Here is a 22,895-nt window from a genome sequence, read left to right as displayed (position 1 = left end):
ATCTGTATGCACCCAAGGGTCTGAGAGTAACGCAATTTCAATTCTCTGTGTGTATGTCCTGTACATGTGGAAGAATTGACAATAAAGCAGACTTGAACTTGAACTTGAACTTGAACAAACGTTCAACCTTCAGCCGTCACCTCAGGAGGGTGGTGTTGGGTCATGTATGATAATGATGGAACTTTAAATCTGGTATTGAAAGTAAACTGGTGGTGGTACAGAGCACTTTTATGACTAAATACATATTTAGTCTCTTATGCACTCTTAAAAATAAAGATTCCAAAAGGTGACGCCAAAAAATAACTTTTCTAGGTTCCAAAAAGAAGCTTTCAGTGAACCGTTCTTATGGAAGAAAGCTTTTCTTAGTGAAGAATAAGAACATTTGAAGAATTTTTCCACCATACTGTAAATAACCTTTTTTGGAAAAGGTTCCATGGATGTTAAAGGTTCTTCATGGAACCACAGACACCAATAAAGAACCTCAATTTATAAGAGCGAGTCATATTTGAGCAAACAAAATACTAAAAAGAAGTCTATAGGTCCAGTTCATTGTAGATATATGACTTCACCTAATATTCACATAGCCTTTAAGACATGAGAAACGTATTTTGTTGATTCTAAAACATAGTCCTAACCCTAACCCTATCCATCAATTAATCAAAGGGAAATGATAGATGAATAAGAATGGTGTAGAAGCCTCTAACCCATTGTAAGCCTGAACTTGACACTTATTCATCAAAGCTGACTGATTGAAATGTCATTCCAGGATCAAGGATGTTGATTCAGGAACATGTTCTCATTTGGCTTTTATGGCTTACGCCATTATACTTGCTTGAGTTGGTTCAAAGGGCGTCCCAAATCACTCACCTAGGTTCATTTCGACAGCCCTACAGACAGTGGAAATCAAGTCAAGAGCCCATTTTTAAGTTACTTTAATTAGATTTCTAGTTTTTGCATTCCACAATTACAGGCAGAAACAATCAAATTAACAATGAACGTACATAAGAAATCAATCAACTAACCAGTTTTTAAAGCTGCACTATAAAGTTTGGATAAATCTTGTTACGTAAATCCATTCAATTCACCAGTAACCGTTTGTTCAGAATCACTGGCATAATATGAAGACATAAGAGCTGCGTTTGCATGTTAATATAGCCTTTAAACAGTAGGTGAACAGATATGAAGGTATTCAACCCAAACATTGGAGTAGAACTCCATTTACAGTTCAAGCGAACGCCTTTCATCAAACCAGACTTTGAAAAAACTGTGAAGGGTTCAATGCAATTTATTTTAGTCTCTTAATTGAACGCTCAGACATGTGCCTGTGTCATTGCAGCGTGTGCTAGAAAACACTGTTACAGTTCAATATATGTGCTAGAAATGTATATATATGTGCTAGAATATTAATATTCTATACTTGTCTGCATGCAATGTTGAATGTAAGAGGCCTAAGATAGGAAGGACTGTTTATGCATCCCCACAGAAACTGAACTTGCAAGTGTCTTGGTAGAAAAGTGGAGTAACACATCTGGAGCAGTTCATGAGGATGAGATTCACTGGAGGACATTTGAGGACATGCTCATTTGCAAAAATGATATAAGGTAAACAAGGTTATAAAAATGCAAAACAATTTCTGTGAGGCTTAGAGTTAATTATAATAACTCAAACAATATTGGTCTGTTGTACAGAGATAAAAGCTTTTATTATTAAAGCAGGGTTTTAATGATCAGTTGTCAAAGAAAGTGTGTAAGGTACCTAAAAAAAATTCTCCAGCCAAATTTAGGCAAACCATGAATAAGGCATAATGTTGCAAACAACCAAAATACCAACATTAATGATAAACCTAGAGAAAACGTACTGAAGCCAAGCATGAATACTGACGAGCTAAATGTGTCCCATGATTTGACTTCTAAAATCTCACTCTCTCCCGATATAGTTTATGAAACGATGCATTATCAGACTTCCCTCCTGATCACAACAGCCAACAAAATATATCCTCTAGACTCACACAAGAGACTCCTGATCTGGTGCTAGCTTTATCTCCATTTACACTTGAACTGATTTAAGACATGATGTGTTGAATATAAATCAATGTGATTCAAACATAATAAAACACCAGCTTCCATTTAAATCAAACATTACCTCATAAAAAGTCAATACCTCAATTAACGTTACAAAAAAGTCAATCAATTTTAAAATAGTTTACATTTGATCACATTAGGTTCCAAATGTCAGCGTATACTACCGAGAAATTCTATAGAACAGGTACAAAGAATAATAAAAGCCTTTTATGTAAATGACAAACAAAGCAGTACCACTGAACTGCAAAACGTAGACGTGCGTCTGACATCCGGGTTTACCAAAACCAAACAAGTCATTAAATCATCAAAGCAGTGTGTGTACAACACTTTATCAACACTTCTTTCACATTGGTTAGTGATGGCCTAGCACATATGGCATAGAACAATATTTTATATATAATTTGTCGTCTTAAGATCTATAGCAACAAAATGTTACTCTCTAATCAATATATACATTTTCAATTTTCAAAGCTTTGAGCATGTAATTTTTTTGATCACTTTTAGTAAATATAAACAAATTTGAAGAGCCAAAAAAATATTTCCTCTCTCCCCCACCCCCAAATCATTTCATTTTGAAATCACTCAAGTATTTAAATATTTAAGAGCAGATAAACACATGGACAACAATCAGTTTTTTCCCCCCTAATGGATATAATCAGAACATTAACCTATCTAAAGTTGATTCTTCCCATTACTTTAGCTAACACTGAACTTTCATGAGGACTCTCTCTTGCTCAAGCAGTTTAGTAGAGATAGACAAACTGAGATTTTAAAATGAGCATCTTTGCGTTGCTTTCTGAGCATTTTCCTAATATCCTCAAAACAAGATAAACTCACATGCTTAGTGAAACAGTGTAAGAGAGTCTCATGAATCGGCATGCATTTTGTCTTGTAAAACAAGTGAGAAAATAAGGCAGTGCCACATGTAACCATACTGGAGTAACTCAAAGAAAGAAAGGTTTTCTTTTTTTGCCCCCATGTAATGCACAGGCCTCTCTTGATCTATAAACACTTTTGGCCCTTATGTGTAATAAATATTAACAGAATAAACAATTTTTTCTCTAAGTAATATAATTAACCCGAACTGTAGGCTGTATAACTTACATACTCGATCAATTGTATATTATTGTCCGCTTGGAAATCTAGCGTTAGGATTTTTTGCTAGTAATTCTCCCAGGATTTTTTCTAATATTCACAACACCCATAGAGCACAGCATTGATTCCTGGTAATTATTTAATTTTGGTTGAAATTATATAACTTTAGTAGTGATTATACAATAATTTCATTTATTTTTAATTATTGTACAATTATATTATTTTGAATAAATGTTTTTACTTTGCATGCATTTAGAGCTGAATGCTCTGAACTCCTGCTTATAGGAGTTTGTGGGATCTTTTTAGGCAATTAGATCCTTTTATTTGTGTTAAATTTCTGCACTATTTTTGGCTCTTGCACCCATATATATCCACTGTTGGATGCGTGTCTTTCTTCATTTGTTCAGTTAAGCAAAGTGCTTCACAGCAACTTGCAGCAAGGATTCAACTGATGGGCAACTTAAAAATAAAAGAAAAAAAATGGCACATCCAATCACATTTGTAAGAGTTGGAACGATTTTTTTTTTCTTGGTCAAAGTCTGATTAAAGTCTAAATCCAGCAAGAACATGGACAACAACTGGTCTAAAGCTAACAAAACTCTAGTATAACAGCATAACACTAACATAACATCAAATATTAACTACGTCGTAGGTCTTGACCCCTGCTCCTGGCTCTCACTGTGTAAACGGCTCCCGCACATCCGGCCGGTGATATTTGAGTGATCCTGAAGAGCTTGGCGAGCTGGTACAGGTGTGTTTGATTAGGTGTGTAGCCAAACTCTGCAGGACAGTGGGTCTCCAGGAGCAGGAACTACTTTCTTCACAACGACGATTATATTCTGATTCATGCGGTCAGAGTCTGTGTAAATCTGTAGAAAGCTGAATGGCATTTTTGAGATACACACAAACACGAGAGACCAATTTTGTGTTTGCAAACAGTTGACGTTTTTTTTTTTTTGTGGGCAGAGCCTACCTGGTGGCAGAAAATTACTGTTTTTAAATAGCAGTCAATGGAAGCCATATAATTAAAGAATAATTTAAAAAAAAGGTAAATTTGAGTTTATAGTTCAAAATTATGGCTTTATTCTCGCAATTCCAAGACTAGATCTCACAATTCAGATAAGAAAAATCAACTCGTCATTCTCTCTTTTCCCATGAGTTTGTCTCCCACACTTCTGGCTTTTTTTCCTCAGAATTGACAAACTCACTATTGTCGAGTTAAATAGGGGACTAGGAGACATAGGCCTGGTTTCACAGACAGAGCTTAAACTAAGTCGGGGTTAGGCCATAGAAGTCATTTTTATAAACATGCTTTTTTTTTTTTTAAATAGTATTGGTGTACATCCTGAGATGAAGCAAAGGCACTGATATATTTTAAGATCAGTCAGTGCAAGTTTCTTTCAGTTGAAACGGCTCAGAATTACATTTTAGTCTGGGACTAGGCTTAAGCCCCGTCTGTGAAACCGGGAGATAAACCTGCATTTGCGAGAAAAACAGTCAGAATTGTGAGATCTGTGAGAGAATTGTGAAATTAGGTAAATGTTAGGTAAAATGTTATAGGTTTACATAATGTATTAGCCCTACAGTTAAAGCATGAAATATTATGTCCCCTATGAACTGCATTTGTGAAAATTATGTAGATCTACGGTTTAAATGAAATTTACGCTTTAAAAGTAATCTTAGCAGTTTTCATCAACAGTCGGTCCATTCAAACGTCTGCGTTTAGTTTCAAATAGTATCTTTGTATTCGATTAAAAAAAAAAAAAATTGCATTCCAATTCTGACATCCAAAGGCACAACGATACATTTTTTCCTCTTATTGGGTGGATTTTACACGTTTCCATCCACTTGTTACTGGTGATTTTCTGCCACCACAATGCGTAACTGCTCTGAACTGGTCAATTCGATTCAACCCTACAACATCAATTTGAAATGCAATGTTCTTTTCGTAAACAAAAATCACCATAATAGTTTCTGTCAATAAATACATCTTGAATTCCATTATTGGACCATAATTTCTTCAAAAACAGCATCCAGTGTTAAAAGCTGTGTTAAGGAAGAGAACAGCGCTTTATTGCTCTAGTGTCCCGTTCTCTGCAGCTCAATGGGACACTCAAGTTCGACTGTCCTTTTGTATGAAGTGAACGAGAACAAAACCGAAGGGCAAACACCACAGTTCTTAGGTCTTTATGCTTTTGATACTTTCGCTGTCGTACTTTTCGAGGACAGCCAGCTGAACTGATAGCGCTCTCGCGGGGTCATCACATCTAAATCCAGCAGCTTCTGCTCTTTCTCACTGTCCACCGTCTTGTATCCCAGCAGAGTCATGGCTCCTTTGCAGACCTCCTGGATGCGCTGCACTTTCTCAAACGGTAAGGTGGTTCGCCAAGCCAGAGAGACGTCCTCGGCGTTTCGCGAGGTGATCTTGAAGGCCTCCTTCTTCGTTCCCTTGCCCTTTCCGTGCGTGATGCGGTAGATCCACTCCTGCAAACCTTCGGTCATCTCCAAACCCACAAACTCGTACATGGCTTCGATCTCGGCCAGCGTGTTGCGCACTAGATCCTCATAACGCACCATCTTATAGTGCCCTCTTAGGAAATCGGGTGGCTTTAACGTGGCGGTTTCATAAATTCGCACGTGGCTGCGACAAACCTCCTGCAAGACCTGATAAGACTTATCCTTTTCTGGGACATTAGCCTGCTCCAGGACTATAGCGTTGTCTTTGACCAGTGCTTTGACCGACTGCTCGCGGGAACGAAGCACTGCTCGAGGATCGCGAACCAGATGGATGATGCGCAGATCCAAACTCGGGTCGCGCAAAAGCGGATACAGCGACTCCAACTCGAAGAAGCGCACCTCTTTTAGCACCACATGGCTGTAAGTCCGACACGCCGCCTCGGCGAGCTTCAAACCCTGCGTGTCGCAGTGCAGCTTGCAGTCTTGCTCTTTGCTAATCTCGTCGCGCGCCGTGAGAAAACAAGCGGGCGGAGAACAGAGTGCGCGGCTGTGGCTCCACATGAAGAGGTTGGAGACATTGCGCGGCTGGGGCATGTAAGCGTCCATCACCGACATGTCGCACTGAAACACGCTGCGAATCATATCGCGCACCGCCATCCGCAAGCTGCGCGCGCCGGCCTGCTGCATAGACGTCCACACGTGCCAGCCGGGCTCCATCAGGTAGAAGACGTCCGGATGCTGGTTGAACACCTGGCCCAGGAACGAGGAGCCGGATCTCCACGAGGACAGCAGCAGCACATGCACCTTGCCCTCGGACGCAGCCGTGTTTGGAGACGGTGGACGGATGAACCAGCCGTACAGAAGCACCACTGCAGCCGCCTGGATTAACACGAGACTCAGCACAGTGGGCTTCGACACTCTCCAGCGCAGCATACTGCCTGCTTTATTCACCTGCGAGAGCAAGCACAGTCATACTTCAATGGCTGGGTCATGTATGCCCTAAAGCTTTAAAACAAAGTGTTATTCTAGCTTTAAAGGATTAGTTTTAATTAGTGCTGTCAAACGACTAATCGCATCCAAAGTAAAAGTTTTTGTTTACATATATATATGTATGTGTGTGTGTGTATATATATATATATACATATATATATATATATATATATATAGTAGTAGTAGTATATTTTTTTGTCAGCATCTTAGACTATTTCATGGCAAAAACAATTTTTAAAAAATACAAGTATAACAAATACAATAAAAACCAACAAACAAGTTATATTACACAAGATTTTTTACATTAACATGATAAAAATTCTAAAAAAAAATCTGGCAAAATTATACTAGCCTAAATCACTACATTTAGTAATTTAGCAGATGCTTTTATCCAAAGTGACTTACAAATGAGGGCAATGGAAGCAATCAAAATCAACAAAAGAGCAATGATATGCAAGTGCTGTAACAAGTCTCAGTTAGCTTAACGCAGCACACGTAGCAGGTTTTTTTTTTTATTATCATATAATAAAGAGAAAACCGATAGAATAGAAAGAATAGAGCAAGCTTGTGCTAGAGGCTTTTTTTGTTGTTGTTGTTAATTGTATAATAAAAGAAAAGAAATAGAATACAAAAAGAATAGAGAAGCTAGTGTTACTTTTTGGTTTGTTTTTTAAAGAAAAAAAGCAGTTAGTAAATTAATAGATTGCAAGTCTATTAGAATAGAGAGTGCTAGAGTTAGAGGGTCAAATAAAGATGGAAGAGATGTGTTTTTAGCCGATTCTTGAAGATGGCTGCTCAGATTTAAGTGAGTTCACTTCATAAAAAGAGTTTTCTACATGCATTAAAGGCTGGACAGCCTAATAAAATATGTCTGACAGAAAGGGGAATCTTGCATAACATGCATTGAGTGGGGTCTTCACCTTAAGCAAACATACATGAGTCAGTCTTGACCTGACCTATGCGACATCTGCTAAAGAACACTTGATCAAATCTAGTTTTAAAGGGGTCATATGATGCAATTTCAATTTTTCCTTGTGTTACAAGTTCTTGGTGCATAAAGAATATCTGTAAAGTTGCAAAGACTGAAGTCTCAAATCCAAAGAGATATTCTTTATAAAAGTTAAGAATCAGCCACACCTACCTAAAACGGCTCGTTCTAACACGCCCCCACATGTCTACATCACTATGTGGGAAGATTTGCATAACACCGCCCAAATGTGCACACAAAGATAGGCGGCGTGGTTTCAGGAACAGCAGTTGTGTTGGTGCAGCATGTCAGGGAGACGCTGTGTGATTCAGTGCGAAAGCAAAAGCACTTTATTTGGCCTTCCGGAAGTAGATGCAATTAGGAATCATTGGTTAAGATTTATTTACAACAGAACAGCACAACCCAGATGTTTGTGCAATGCATTTTATGAACGACAGTTTTTTGAACCTAGAAGAGTACAAAGCTGGCTGTGCACAAAGGCTATTTCTAAAAAAAAAAAAAGGATCAATTCCGACTTCGCTATGACAATCTGGCGCTTCTGAATCAGCGACTAAGTATGTTTTGTTATTAGTTTAAGTATTTGCTATTGACTGTTCAAATGCGGAGTTTTGCACAGCGCAGAGTAACGCGTCATGTGTGAGAGGGGAACAGGGTCACATCACAGGAGAGTGAACTGTCTGTCAGAAATCATAGCACCTCAGCTGTCTTAACCGCGGCTTGTGTACTGCATCATCACTGTGTCTGTTGCCCTTTTCCGGCTTGAACTGATGGTAAAACTAACCACATTATTAACTGTCTTGATATTTACTTTGAAAGCTGAAGCTGCGATTATGGTAAGGGGCGTTACATTTCCGACGAGTGCTTACGGTGTTCGGCCAATCACAATGCACTGGGTCAGCAGGCCAATCACAGCAGTCTGCGCTTGTCAAAGGGGAGGGGCTTTGTTGAAAACGACGTGTTTGAGAGAGGCGGGGCATAGAGGACCTACAATAATTTACAGTATTTGAAAAATAATGTTTTTTGAACATTAAAGCGTGTCAACATATTCTGTTACACCAAATAATGATCTTTAAAATAGCATCATATGACCCCTTTAAAAGAGATTAAAAATCTGTTTGAAATTTCCGGATGCATTTCATGTCATTTATTATTTGTACATGTATCCCACTCTTCTCGCCACTTATATGTAACGATTAATAATAGGTCTGATCTCTGAGGGAGGAATTTGACATGTTTAGTCCTTTGCAGCTCGCTCATTTCCTGAAAGCCCAACATAATACTAAAGAATTGATTCTGTAGATGGTCCACTTTGGTTAAAATACAATCTATCAAAGGATGATCAGTTTTTAAAGAGTCCATTACTTGAAGGCATGACTTGGAGTCAGTAAAATTAAGTATATATATATATATATATATATAAATACACACACACGTAAATATATATTTTTAAATGTTATGTTTATATATTAAATATTTATATAATATAAATTGGTAACACTTTATTTTGGTAGTCCACTTTAAACATTCTACTAACAGCAAGTAACTAACTACAAGTCAACTAGCAGTCATTAGAGTATTAATAGACTGTCTGCTTAAAAAATAAATCTTTATTTGAATGTGACTAACTTTTATTTTTAAACCTTTATTTGAATACGGCAACATAATATCGCGCTCTACAATATTTCTATGAATAAAATCTCTGACAGACTATCAGCCAATCACTGTGTGCATAGTTAATAAGCATCATCATCCACCCTGCCCTTACTCTGAGCTGAAGACTTCTCTCTATTCTTCAGTAAAAGCGTGTCTCAGCAGCTTTGTGAACAGGTTTTAAGAGAAAACTCTTAGCTAAAAACTTTTACTGCTATTTAGGAGAACTCGTAGTGGTAAGAAACTGCTTTGTGAATACGGGCCCAGATTTCACAGCAGAAAGACGTGTACCACAACCTGAAGGTGGACATTTTTACAATTACACTAAAAGGCCTTTTACTTGGTAAAAAGTATCAACTTTAAATGAAATGTATTAACTTTATTAAATATGATATACTGTAGTAAGCTTTATATGGTAATTTTTGTATGGTCACTATTTAATTTGGACTGCCCTGCCCTCTATTTAATTATTTAAGTGACAACTCTACTTTGCAATTTTACATTTCTACTTTAATTTTTGCATGTTGCCAAATCACAACCTGTTGTTTTTCCACCAATCTTGGTGCATGAGCTTGGGTCACCTCACAACTGACAGAACTTATCTGGCTCTACAGTGGGTATGGAAAGTATTCAGACCCCCTTAAATTTTTCACTCTTTGTTATATTGCAGCCATTTGCTAAAATCATTTAAGTTCATTTTTTTTCCTCATTAATGTACACACAGCACCCCATATTGACAGAAAAACACAGAATTGTTGACATTTTTGCAGATTTATTAAAAAAGAAGAACTGAAATATCACATGGTCCTAAGTATTCAGACCCTTTGCTCAGTATTTAGTAGAAGCACCTTTTTGATCCAATACAGCCATGAGTCTTTTTGGGAAAGATGCAACAAGTTTTTCACACCTGGATTTGGGGATCCTCTGCCATTCCTCCTTGCAGATCCTCTCCAGTTCTGTCAGGTTGGATGGTAAACGTTGGTGGAAAGAGTGAAAAATTTAAGGGGGGCTGCATACTTTCCGTACCCACTGTATATCCTACTGATGACCGGACGATACTTGTGTGCATCGCTATTAAACACCAATGAACAACTACAATAAAAATTAGCCTGAATATCAAGGGAAATTACTTTTAGTACTTCTGGAAATACCTGATCAAAGTAAGAGGTGAAAAAAAAGTTACTCACCAAGAGCCAAATGGAAGTACAAAATTGCTTTGGGAAGTAAATTCAGTTAAATTATAACCAACTTTATATACTGAAATTTATATATTAAAACCCCTCATTAGGCCAAATCTAAGAGATTTTTTTGTGACACACCTCAGTGGAAAGATTTACCATCAGACATTCAGTTTTCTCTTTAGAGCTCCATATGACAACACTTTCCTTTGAGAAACGAGCTGTCCTACTAACTCTAACCAGCAGATGGCAGTCAATCTTCCATTAAAACTGGCAAAACCTTGAAGAAATCCAATACTAAAACAGGGAACCAGAAGCTTGCTCCTCGACACTCACAGAAAACTCTTCCCATTTGAGCAAAAGATGATATTAGTTTCAGCATTTCACACAGGTCGCGTTATCCACATCAAATCAACAGGCCTATGACCAGACACGCACAGATATGAAATTAAATGCAAAGGCAATGCACACTGTACCAACGGAAAACTTCCCTCTGAAAACAACACAATGTGCACAATGGTAATGCTGCCGAGCACTCTCAAAACACGCTGCTTTTAAACATTTTTAAAGGGACAGTTCACCTAAAACTCACACGCGAAGCCTGCAATACCTTATTTCGTCCTGAAACACAATAGCGTAACGTTTAGCAGAATTTATCATATCGGCCCATGTAGGCTACTTTCTAATTTTTCAAAAGGCAATATAATGGCTCTCTTTGATGTAGAAACCAAAAAATATTATCAACTGAAACCGTTTTCGCTCTCATCTGTCATGTATTAAATTTGGGTCGTTTCTCACAACGCTTTTGTACGGTTGCAAAAAACGTTGAAGATATTGCACGAGACAAAAATAAATTGTAAATAAAAATTTTCACAAAAAAAAATATATACTTGAAGCATTTCTTGGCGAACTGTCGCTTTAAGAGCGTCGCACACCTGACTCGGAGAAACAGGTGGGGAATGGTGTGATAAATGAGTAATACGATCAGATTTCGTTTGTGTGCTCCTTTAAGCTGACCTATCTGGTACCTAAGGGCCTGTTTACACCTGGTCACTTCATGCGTTTTTCTGACCGGATAGCTATCAGATCGTGAAAAGACCAGGTGTAAATGCCCTCCGAAACGGATATAAATCCGATCGCTCAAACCACTTCAGGAGGTGGTCTGGGACGCATTCCAGACGAAACTGGACAAGTGTAAATGCATCTGGTTGTTGAAACCACATGTAAAATTTACTCCTCCCAAAATGTTAAAATAATAAACGTGCGAGAGCGTGTTATAGGCTATATGACATTAGTCAGACTGCGCTAATCCAACACGCATCGCTGCGGGCGAGTAGCGGAGCCTCTCTTCAGCAAGCCGAATGAAACAAAGTTAAGACGCAGACGGCCAACACACAATCATCTTCATTAAAGTAGTAACACAAACTTATCTCTACAGTGCTGATGCCGCGCGCTCTCCTAGTGCGGTCTCTGATCTCGAAATGAGCTGATAATTAATCAAATGCAGCGCTTATCGTTTGATTTCGTTGACGTGATAAATATAGCGCCGGAATTGAAGATCGGATTTATATCAGTTTTGCGACGACACATGTATGTGGCCAAGTGTAAATGGAAACGTTTTAACAAATCAGAGAAGATATCCGATCAGCGAAAACGCATGAAATGACCAGGTGTAAACAGGCCCGAAAACATTTGATTAAAATGTTGAAAAGTGACTTTTTGCTCAAAGGACGCGACACAATTTGTTGTGTGTGTGTGTGTGTGTGTGTGTGTGACCCCAAACCTAGTGAGCTGACTAGACAGACAGCATTACTAGACACCATCATATGACTCCAGAAACGCTCGGAGCGCACTGTGGTGCCCAAAAATGCTGAACGCACCTATTCCCCAAAACGCTTAGAGAGAGAACGCGGAGACATTGGCTTCGACATTGTCAAACCAACAATTCATCGTTTGAGCTACCAAATGTTTCTACGAGTATTCAAATAATATCCTTGTTAGGTCCAACTCGCCTGAGAACACAACCGTGTTACATTAGACTTCTTCGGAGATCTGAAACCATCCTCTTTAGGGACTTCTAGAAAAAGTCACACACACTCCCGTCACAAACAGATAATTTTAAGAGTCCCCCCACAAACACAAATATTAATGTGATACTGTATGTCTATAGCAGACGCTGCATGTTATTAAAGCGTGCCTTACCTCCTGCTCGGCAATGCGTGCGCATTCAGAGATGAAGGGCTTCTGCTGTAAAACTCTGGATGCGAGAAGCTTTGAGACGTGGCCTTTAGGAGTGATTGGCAGGCGGTGGGCGGGGCTCCACAGTGAGCAGCCTTCTGAAGATGGCATGAACTTCTGAGTGGACGCTTTGTCTCCAATTCCTTTGTGTTAGGAATAATAGCAAGCGTATTTAAAAACAGGTATAGGTGTCATTTTAATTTTAACTTAAGATGTAGTACATTTATGTACACATTGTTATCCAGCTGGCCTAGCTTTATCTGGGTTTGCCTTAAAAATGGATATACACCAATTAAATCCATGCACGATATAAATGTAAATTCACCGATTCAGAAAGAGCTCCATAAGGCATTATGCTTTCGCAACAAGGCTGAATAAAACAGGAAAGCATTGCATCTGTATCCTGTCCATTGTGCCAGACTTCCTGTGCTTGATCTCATTGTGGACGTGGAGGAGAATACAACAGCTAGCACAGAGAATATTAGATACAACATTTGTGAAAGTGTATCTGTGGAGCCAACTGAGATGAAGACAAGAGGAACATAAGCAAACATATGATGTGCTTTTGTTTGGTTTGAGTCAACAACAGTTTTCTTTCACCTAACCACTGACAATAATCTTCCAGAAGATGTTTATCACATTATTTATTGTCAAACGGCAACATTAAATATCCAAACTATAACTAAATATCCAAAAGTAATATTGTGAAATATAAGTGACTCACAGCACTGATTAGACATCAAGCGTAATAATTCAACTTTGTTGATGAGCATTATGCGTTTAACTGTTACTCGTGCTCTAAGAGGAATGCAAAAAAACAAAAAAAACAACTCAAGGGCTTTTCGTGTTTTTTGTGGATTTGAAAACATCAGCACAAGGTCTTTGAGGTCATTTCATACAACCGGAGTTTATCACACACTTTGTTTGAAGTTTTGGCTTGAAGTATTTCTTCTATCAGTCTTTAAACACAGCAAGGAATATTTTGCGCAGTATGCTGCAGAACTCGAAGTACTTTAAAACCAGAAAAACCAGCGACTCCACAAGCATCCTGGTGGGAATTCCTTATGAATACACTTGAACTGAACAAAAGACTATGTATATAGAAAAACGCATTAGCAGGCACTAGTCCTCAACAACAAACGAAGGTCCTAATAATTGTACAATAAAAAATAAATCAAAAACAGTAAAAATGTCAGGAGCTGTGCTGTTTAAACGGCAGTACTGTGGTGGTTGGTAAAACCTGGTTTTGAAAGATGAATGTTTGAATGTGCTGGAAAACCCAGAGAAAGATGAGCAGGACGCTGACATACTGAATCCAGGCAAACTTGATCGTTTCCCAGAAGCCCGGCCGATAGGTAGAGAAACCAGTCAAGGAAATTAAACTTGAGCTGATCAAATCAAACATGAGTGGAGCGTCTAGGAATAATGCACAGAAGTCAGGAAGAGACATCTGCAACTCAAAGTCACTTCATGTGTCCAATATGTGGCTAAATTAAAAGCATACAATTTCCTGTCAAAACAATGTCATCCGAAAGAAAATGGTATCAGGATTTTATTGTAGACCAGATGGTTGATGTTAGTAACCAAGCATGAAGCATACTACATACAAATAGAGAATCTTTTACAAAAAAAGGATTTGTAAATTTCTGTCATAATTCAAATCACCCTCATGTTCAGATCCCTTTAAGAGATCATTCTAATATGCTTATTTATTACCAGTGTTGGAAACAGTTGTGCTGTTTTTTTTTAACCTGTGATACTTTTTTTTCAGGATTCTTTATTGATTAAATAAAGGAAAAAAGAACAGCATTTATTTGAAATCCAAATCTTTTGTAACAATATAACATTTATATTGTTAGAAAAGATTTCTATTTTGAATAAACTTTTTATTTGTCAATGAATCCTGAAAAATCACAGGCTACAAAAATATTAAGCAGCACAACTGTGTCCAGCACTGATAATAAATAAGCATAGAATGATTTCTGAAGATCATGTGACACTGAAGACTGGAGTAATGATGCTGAAAATTCAGCTTTGATCACAAAAATAAATTATACTTCAAAGCATATTAAAATAGAAAACCATTATTTTAAATTGTAATAATATTTCACAATATTAGTGTTTCTTTCTGTATTTTTGATCAAATAAATGCAGCCTTGATGAGCCATTAAAGACTAATGGATGAGACTCCATTAAAAACATTCAAATCTTACTGATCTCAAACTCTTGAACTTTTTTGGATCCCATTGTTCTTCAATTAGCTTATTTGTGTTCCACAGAAGAAAGCTCTTTGTGTATTGAATACAAATATCTAAAGCACACGTAAATGTAAAGGATATGTAATAGTCTCGACGGGATAGTTGATCTGAGCGCTGATCTGGAATGGAGAATGTGCAGCTCTGCCCACCGTCCACACGGGAACGACACCTGAGAGGTGAGTGCTCACTGACAGACACATTTGAGATCGACAGAGATTTGACAGATAAGGTTTTAGTATTCCATAACAAAGAAACAGAAAATACAGCAGCAGGTGATGAACACAGAAATAAGCTAAGAACATCCTAGAGGAGGACGCCACTGAAAAATACAGCCTAGAGTCAATGCAAATCTCTTATTTTTGAAAGCAATGAAGCAAAAACAAGGATGACGAGAGAGGCACTGGATATATTCATGACAATAATGATATGTTCCTTATCTTACAGTTTCTCTGCTGGTAGAGTCTAATGATGTTGGCCAGGTCATATGTACTCGCAAACGGACTGGATGCATCGATCAGCGATACCTAGCAAAACACAATCTGCACTCAAATCAAATACGTTCCAAATAATTCCAATCGCTGAATTTTTTTGCTTCGCAAGTCAAACCGGTTTCCAGCAATGAGTGAATCATCAGATTAGTCTGTATGTAGGTCATACGCCGGGGTTCTCGGGTTATACTCACGTTGTAGATACTATGCAAACCTCGGTGAGGAAGAGGGCTTCGCTGGTTTAGCTTCAGGTCTCCGCAGACGAACAGCTGAGATCCTGGGACAGGCGAGGAATGCTGCACAAAGGCAAGCGTCTGCATCGCAACCGTAGACATTTGCTAGACAGACAGAGAGACCGATAAGTCATAGATAGAGAGAGAGAGAGATGGAGAAAGATATTAACACTGCACATTTAGAGGGAGGCATTGGATTTGTGACGTGTAGGACAACACACAAATACACACAAACAGCTGGTATGAGAAGGTAATGAGGAGCTGGATGCCGAACATCTGTTCTTCTGGCTTGAGTGGGATGTTGATTTGGAGCGTGAGGAGGTCAGATTTCCCATCCTGGTTTCTGTCCTCCTCCTGGACCTGAATAACGAACAAACCATGCTTTAATATCTGACCCTGGAGCACTAAAGCAGTCATAAGTAGCACAGGCATATTTGTAGCAATAGCCAACGATACATTGTATGGGTCAAAATTATCCATTTTTCTTTTATGCCAAAAATCATTAGGATATTAAGTAAAGATCATGTTCCATTAAGATATTTTGTGAATTTCCTACCGTAAATACAGTGGTGTGAAAAAGTGTTGGCCCCCTCCCTGATTTCTTTGCATGTTTGTCACACTTTAATGTTTCAGATCATCAAACAACTTTAAATATTAGTCAAAGATAACAAGTAAACATAACATGCAGTTTTTAAATGAAGGTTTTTATTATTAAGGGAAAACAAAATCCAAAACTACATGGCCCTGTGTGAAAAAGTGTTTGCAACCTAAACCTAATAACTGGTTGGGCCACCCTTAGCAGCAACAACTGCAATCAAGTGTTTGCGATAACTTGCAATGAGTCTGTTACAGCACTGTGGAGGAATTTTGGTCCACTCATCTATGCAGAATTGTTGCAATTCAGCCACATTGGAGGGTTTTCGAGCATTAACCGCCTTTTTAAGGTCATGCCACAGCATCTCAATAGGATTCAGGTCAGGACTTTGACTAGGCCACTCCAAAGTCTTCATTTTGTTTTTCTTCAGCCATTCAGAGGTGGACTTGCTGGTGTGTTTTGGATCATTGTCCTGCTGCAGAACCCAAGTTCGCTTCAGCTTGAGGTCACAAACAGATGGCCGGACATTCTCCTTCAGGATTTTTTGGTAAACAGCAGAATTCATGGTTCCATTTATCACACAGCTTCCAGGTCCTGAAGCAGCAAAACAGCCCCAGACCATTTTTTTTTAACCTGTGATACTTTTTTTTCAGGATTCTTTATTGATTAAATAAAGGAAAAAAGAACAGCATTTATTTGAAATCCAAATCTTTTGTAACAATATAACATTTATATTGTTAGAAAAGATTTCTATTTTGAATAAACTTTTTATTTGTCAATGAATCCTGAAAAATCACAGGCTACAAAAATATTAAGCAGCACAACTGTGTCCAGCACTGATAATAAATCAGCATAGAATGATTTCTGAAGATCATGTGACACTGAAGACTGGAGTAATGATGCTGAAAATTCAGCTTTGATCACAAAAATAAATTATACTTCAAAGCATATTAAAATAGAAAACCATTATTTTAAATTGTAATAATATTTCACAATATTAGTGTTTCTTTCTGTATTTTTGATCAAATAAATGCAGCCTTGATGAGCCATTAAAGACTAATGGATGAGACTCCATTAAAAACATTCAAATCTTACTGATCTCAAACTCTTGAACTTTTTTGGATCCCATTGTTCTTCAATTAGCTTATTTGTGTTCCACAGAAGAAAGCTCTCTTTGTGTATTGAATACAAATATCTAAAGCACACGTAAATGTAAAGGATATGTAATAGTCTCGACGGGATAGTTGATCTGAGCGCTGATCTGGAATGGAGAATGTGCAGCTCTGCCCACCGTCCACACGGGAACGACACCTGAGAGGTGAGTGCTCACTGACAGACACATTTGAGATCGACAGAGATTTGACAGATAAGGTTTTAGTATTCCATAACAAAGAAACAGAAAATACAGCAGCAGGTGATGAACACAGAAATAAGCTAAGAACATCCTAGAGGAGGACGCCACTGAAAAATACAGCCTAGAGTCAATGCAAATCTCTTATTTTTGAAAGCAATGAAGCAAAAACAAGGATGACGAGAGAGGCACTGGATATATTCATGACAATAATGATATGTTCCTTATCTTACAGTTTCTCTGCTGGTAGAGTCTAATGATGTTGGCCAGGTCATATGTACTCGCAAACGGACTGGATGCATCGATCAGCGATACCTAGCAAAACACAATCTGCACTCAAATCAAATACGTTCCAAATAATTCCAATCGCTGAATTTTTTTGCTTCGCAAGTCAAACCGGTTTCCAGCAATGAGTGAATCATCAGATTAGTCTGCATGTAGGTCATACGCCGGGGTTCTCGGGTTATACTCACGTTGTAGATACTATGCAAACCTCGGTGAGGAAGAGGGCTTCGCTGGTTTAGCTTCAGGTCTCCGCAGACGAACAGCTGAGATCCTGGGACAGGCGAGGAATGCTGCACAAAGGCAAGCGTCTGCATCGCAACCGTAGACATTTGCTAGACAGACAGAGAGACCGATAAGTCATAGATAGAGAGAGAGAGAGATGGAGAAAGATATTAACACTGCACATTTAGAGGGAGGCATTGGATTTGTGACGTGTAGGACAACACACAAATACACACAAACAGCTGGTATGAGAAGGTAATGAGGAGCTGGATGCCGAACATCTGTTCTTCTGGCTTGAGTGGGATGTTGATTTGGAGCGTGAGGAGGTCAGATTTCCCATCCTGGTTTCTGTCCTCCTCCTGGACCTGAATAACGAACAAACCATGCTTTAATATCTGACCCTGGAGCACTAAAGCAGTCATAAGTAGCACAGGCATATTTGTAGCAATAGCCAACGATACATTGTATGGGTCAAAATTATCCATTTTTCTTTTATGCCAAAAATCATTAGGATATTAAGTAAATATCATGTTCCATTAAGATATTTTGTGAATTTCCTACCGTAAATACAGTGGTGTGAAAAAGTGTTGGCCCCCTTCCTGATTTCTTTGCATGTTTGTCACACTTTAATGTTTGAGATCATCAAACAACTTTAAATATTAGTCAAAGATAACAAGTAAAAACAACATGCAGTTTTTAAATGAAGGTTTTTATTATTAAGGGAAAACAAAATCCAAAACTACATGGCCCTGTGTGAAAAAGTGTTTGCAACCTAAACCTAATAACTGGTTGGGCCACCCTTAGCAGCAACAACTGCAATCAAGTGTTTGCGATAACTTGCAATGAGTCTGTTACAGCACTGTGGAGGAATTTTGGTCCACTCATCTATGCAGAATTGTTGTAATTCAGCCACATTGGAGGGTTTTCGAGCATTAACCGCCTTTTTAAGGTCATGCCACAGCATCTCAATAGGATTCAGGTCAGGACTTTGACTAGGCCACTCCAAAGTCTTCATTTTGTTTTTCTTCAGCCATTCAGAGGTGGACTTGCTGGTGTGTTTTGGATCATTGTTCTGCTACAGAACCCAAGTTCGCTTCAGCTCTTGACTAATATTTTAATTTGTTTGATGATCTGAAACATTAAAGTGTGACAAACATGCAAAAAAATAAGAAATCAGGAAGGGGGCCAACACTTTTTCACACCACTGTATTTGTGGACCCCGGACCACAAAATGATGTACATCATCTGAAAGCTGAATATATAAGCTTTCCACTGAAGTATGGTTTATTAGGATAGGACAATATTTGTCCGAGATACAACTATTTGAAAAATCTGGAATCTGAGGGTGCAAAAAAAATCTAAATATTGAGAAAATCTCCTTTAAAGTTGTCTAAATGAAGTTCTTAGCAATGCATATTACCAATAAAAAATTAAGTTTTGATGTGTGACCCTGGAGCACAAAAGCAGTGTTAAGTCGCTGGGGGATATTTGTAGCAATAGCCAACAATACATTGTATTGGTCAAAATGATAAATTTTTCTTTTATGCCAAAAATCATTAGGATATTAAGTAAAGATAATTTATTATGAAGATATTTTGTAAATTTTCTACCGTAAATATATTAAAACTTAATTTTTGATTAGTAATATGCATTGCCAAGAACTTCATTTGGACAACTTTAAAGGTGATTTTCTCAATATTTTGATTTTTTTGCACCCTCAGATTCCAGATTTTCAAATAGTTGTCTCTCGGCCAAATAGTGTCCTATCCTAACAAACCATACATCAATGGAAAGATTATTTATTCAGATTTATTCAGCTTTATTATTCATAATAAATTGACCCGTATTACTGGTTTTGTGGTCGAGGGTCACATATGCTTCCAGAGTTTACTATTGCAATAGTGCAAAAATGAATGACATAAAAAGCTTCGTTCTCACAGAGACAGCCGGGATGCGTAAATTATCTCCCATCAGTCGATTAAAGTTGGGAAACGTGCTCCATGCTATATAGCTCCCTGCTGTGTCTGTTGCTCCGATCACGATCATGTCATACTGGAACTGAATGACCGCTTGCTCTTCATATGTGCTGCTCTTCAGCCAGAAGCCTGTTCGTAAAGCACAGTCGCTTCATGTCACCACACGAGCTCGAGGATCTGTAAATGATTTGCTTGCAATAAAACGCAGCTTACCTTGACTTCTGTAAGCCACCAGAAGAGGCGAAATATACGTGAGGCATAACACCACACAGATAAACAGCGTCGCTCTCGTGCAGACGCGTGTTCTGTGTCTTATTAAAGCGGGATGGGTGTAAACCTCATAAAAAGCCATTGTTGCTAATAACACTGCAGTTAAATATTAGCTCCCATCCAACACCATTAAGCGCGTGTATATCCGGCGTGCATTGTCGAATACATTCACCAGCAACGATCAACAAAAATCAATTTCGTCTAAATAGTATAACACTTTTAGGGCAAAAACCTAATAAAGTCCAAACTTGTGATTAAGTTAGCAAACGAACCGGTGGCGCGGCGTCATCTGTTCACCATAGCAACCGCGCGAAACTCGGCCTTGCGCGAAGTATGCGCACTATTAGATATGAATTAATCTAAATCACGTTTACAAACACAACTTATGAGTTTAATCACTCGGTTTCTGCTATCGAATAAGTGTAGCTGCTGCAAAATGTACGAACTCGTGTGAGAAAACAACCCCGGAATCGAGCAGTCAGCCGCGCCGTGACGTAGGCACGCTGTCGCGGTGACGTCACTAGAGACACTACTTATTACATTTTAGATAGGGTAACTTGTCATCTGTAAGCTATTATATTTCCAAAGTAACCTTCCCAACACTGTTAGTTACACTGTCGAACAATGTGTGTGCTTGTGTGTAGTCTTAAATCTATTTATAATTATTAAAAAAGAATGCGGATGAGTATGACTAATGAGAATCCACTCGTATTCCGAACACTCTCTAATGAATATTAATGATGTGAAGAGCATTGCATGGTGGCTGATCGATGTCTTGTCTTTCTGCATCCATCATTCAGAGCACAGGTGTGTGGAGTCGGCCAAAATCCGCAACAAGTACCCAGACAGAGTTCCTGTGAGTATGATATGAAAAATTCAACATGGCCTTAGCCTTCCCGATTTTAAAATGTATGATGATAAGTCATAGTAACAGAGCTTATCACTGTTATGCACGTTTGGGGAAAATCTAAGAACAAACCAGGAGTCATTTCTCATCTGGAAGGAATGGGGTTGTCACAATAATCACAGTTTCAGTAGTCGATACCAATGCCAATGATATTCCCATAAAACCAGTATGCTGTTGAACACATGCCAGTTATCAGATAAAATAAACCAATTACCAGGACAGTTAAGGAAAACCATTAAACACAATTATATCACACCATGGAAAATTATTACTCATCTTTATTTGTCACTGACCCATTGTTATTTGACTAATAATAACCATATCATAGACAACAGCAGGTCTAAAGACCCTTTCACACCAAACGTAAATGTTTGGCACAAAGTTTGTTTGTTTTTTCCTTTGGACAGTGTGTCATGCTATTTTTCTTCATCCTGCAATAAATAAATCTAAATCGATTAGATATCAACATTTCATGGTGCTAATGCACTGAAAGCTATTTGCCAACCAGCAATAAACACCAAAGGATCTTGAATCAGCATTGAAGATGGATGTGAAGTGGCTGTTGCCTTTTTTCCTCTCCACACATATTGAGCACAAGCCTAAAACAGCAATGTTTGCAGTTCATGAGCCTTTGAACTACAAACATAACCTGCAATCAATGAGCTATTTGCATTATTTTCATTTGCGTAAGACATACAATTTATCCGCTACCAACCGTTTTTTTGTCTATTAAAATTGAAAGAATTATATATATATATATATATATATATATACAGTGGGGAAAATCTTTATTTGATCCCCTGTTGATTTTGTAAGTTTGCCCACTTACAAAGAAATGAAGGGTCTGTAATTTTTATGGTAGGTTAATTTTAACAGATAGACACAGAATACCAACCAAAAAATCAAGAAAAAACACATTATATAAAGGTTAGAAATTGATTTGCATTTCAGTGAGTGAAATAAGTATTTGATCCCCAAGCAAAATATGATTTAGTACTTGGTGCAGAAACCCTTGTTGGCAAGCACAGAGGTAAGAGGTTTTTTGTAGTCGGTCACCAGGATTGCACACATCTCAGGAGGGATTTTGATCCACTTCTCTTTACAGATCCTCTCTAAATCCTTAAGGTTTCTTGGCTGTTGTTTGGAAACTGGAAGTTTCAGCTCCCTCCACAGATTTTCTATAGGATTGAGGTCTGGAGGCTGGCTAGGCCACTCCGTGACCTTAATGTGCTTCTTCTTGAGCCACTCCTTTGTTGCCTTGGCGGTATGTTTCGGGTCATTGTCATGCTTGAAGACCCATCTTCAGTGTTCTGGCTGAGGGAAGGAGGTTCTCGTCCAAGATTTTACAGTACATGGCCCCGTCCATTTGTCCCTCAGTGTGGTGAAGTCGTCCTGTACCTTTAGCAGAAAAACAGCCCCAACGCATAATGTTTCCAGCTCCGTGCTTGACTGTAGGGATGATGCATTTCAGCATTTCTCTCCCTCCAAACACGGCAAGTCGAATTAATGCCAAAGAGCTCAATTTTGGTCTCATCTGACCACAGCACTTTCTCCCAAGCCTTCTCTGAATCATTTAGATGTTTTTGGGCAAACTTTAAATGGGCCTGTACATGTGCCTTCTTGAGCAGGGGGA

At 38.4% G+C, this 22,895-nt stretch overlaps 3 protein-coding genes across 3 annotated transcripts in view; 1 reads left to right on the top strand and 2 right to left on the bottom strand.

Moving 5' to 3' along the window:
• Positions 1-4,695: 4,695 nt before the first annotated feature.
• LOC107560083 (carbohydrate sulfotransferase 6-like) lies at positions 4,696-12,803 on the bottom strand. The gene is made up of 2 exons (XM_016244133.1): positions 12,642-12,803; positions 4,696-6,584 (listed from the first exon to the last, which is right to left on the bottom strand). Exons 1-2 carry the CDS (start codon positions 12,786-12,788, stop codon positions 5,364-5,366), a joined length of 1,368 nt encoding a protein of 455 aa, XP_016099619.1. The 5' UTR covers positions 12,789-12,803; the 3' UTR covers positions 4,696-5,363.
• A 503-nt stretch (positions 12,804-13,306) lies between these two features.
• On the bottom strand, positions 13,307-20,860 carry tmem231 (transmembrane protein 231). Its single transcript, XM_016244134.1, has 7 exons — positions 20,299-20,860; positions 20,048-20,214; positions 18,346-18,474; positions 18,076-18,219; positions 17,836-17,917; positions 17,475-17,580; positions 13,307-14,032 (listed from the first exon to the last, which is right to left on the bottom strand). Exons 1-7 carry the CDS (start codon positions 20,435-20,437, stop codon positions 13,870-13,872), a joined length of 930 nt encoding a protein of 309 aa, XP_016099620.1. The 5' UTR covers positions 20,438-20,860; the 3' UTR covers positions 13,307-13,869.
• A 189-nt stretch (positions 20,861-21,049) lies between these two features.
• Positions 21,050-22,895, top strand: part of LOC107560072 (gamma-aminobutyric acid receptor-associated protein-like 2) — a 10,729-nt gene continuing 8,883 nt past the window's right edge. The window contains exon 1 of the mRNA XM_016244125.1: positions 21,050-21,211. Within this exon, the coding sequence (XP_016099611.1) occupies positions 21,050-21,211 (162 nt within the window). The remainder of the gene's footprint in view (positions 21,212-22,895) is intronic.

Source organism: Sinocyclocheilus grahami, unplaced genomic scaffold (genome assembly GCF_001515645.1).
Source record: "Sinocyclocheilus grahami isolate Dianchi unplaced genomic scaffold, SAMN03320097.WGS_v1.1 scaffold709.1, whole genome shotgun sequence".
Taxonomy (NCBI): domain Eukaryota; kingdom Metazoa; phylum Chordata; class Actinopteri; order Cypriniformes; family Cyprinidae; genus Sinocyclocheilus; species Sinocyclocheilus grahami.
The sequence above is the reverse complement of the archived record's forward strand: the minus strand, read 5'-3'. Positions and strand labels throughout refer to the sequence as shown.

What these genes read in the sequence shown, in the direction of transcription:
- LOC107560083 (XM_016244133.1), bottom strand. Translation starts at nt 12,788, where the DNA reads ATGCCATCTTCAGAAGGCTGCTCACTGTGGAGCCCCGCCCACCGCCTG. An exon ending in CACGCATTGCCGAGCAGGAG is followed by an intron (nt 6,585 to 12,641) that starts GTAAGGCACGCT and finishes TTGCTCTCGCAG; the next exon opens with GTGAATAAAGCAGGCAGTAT.
- tmem231 (XM_016244134.1), bottom strand. Translation starts at nt 20,437, where the DNA reads ATGGCTTTTTATGAGGTTTACACCCATCCCGCTTTAATAAGACACAGA. An exon ending in TACGCATCCCGGCTGTCTCT is followed by an intron (nt 18,475 to 20,047) that starts GTGAGAACGAAG and finishes TTCGTTATTCAG; the next exon opens with GTCCAGGAGGAGGACAGAAA. An exon ending in CCTTCTCATACCAGCTGTTT is followed by an intron (nt 18,220 to 18,345) that starts GTGTGTATTTGT and finishes CTGTCTGTCTAG; the next exon opens with CAAATGTCTACGGTTGCGAT.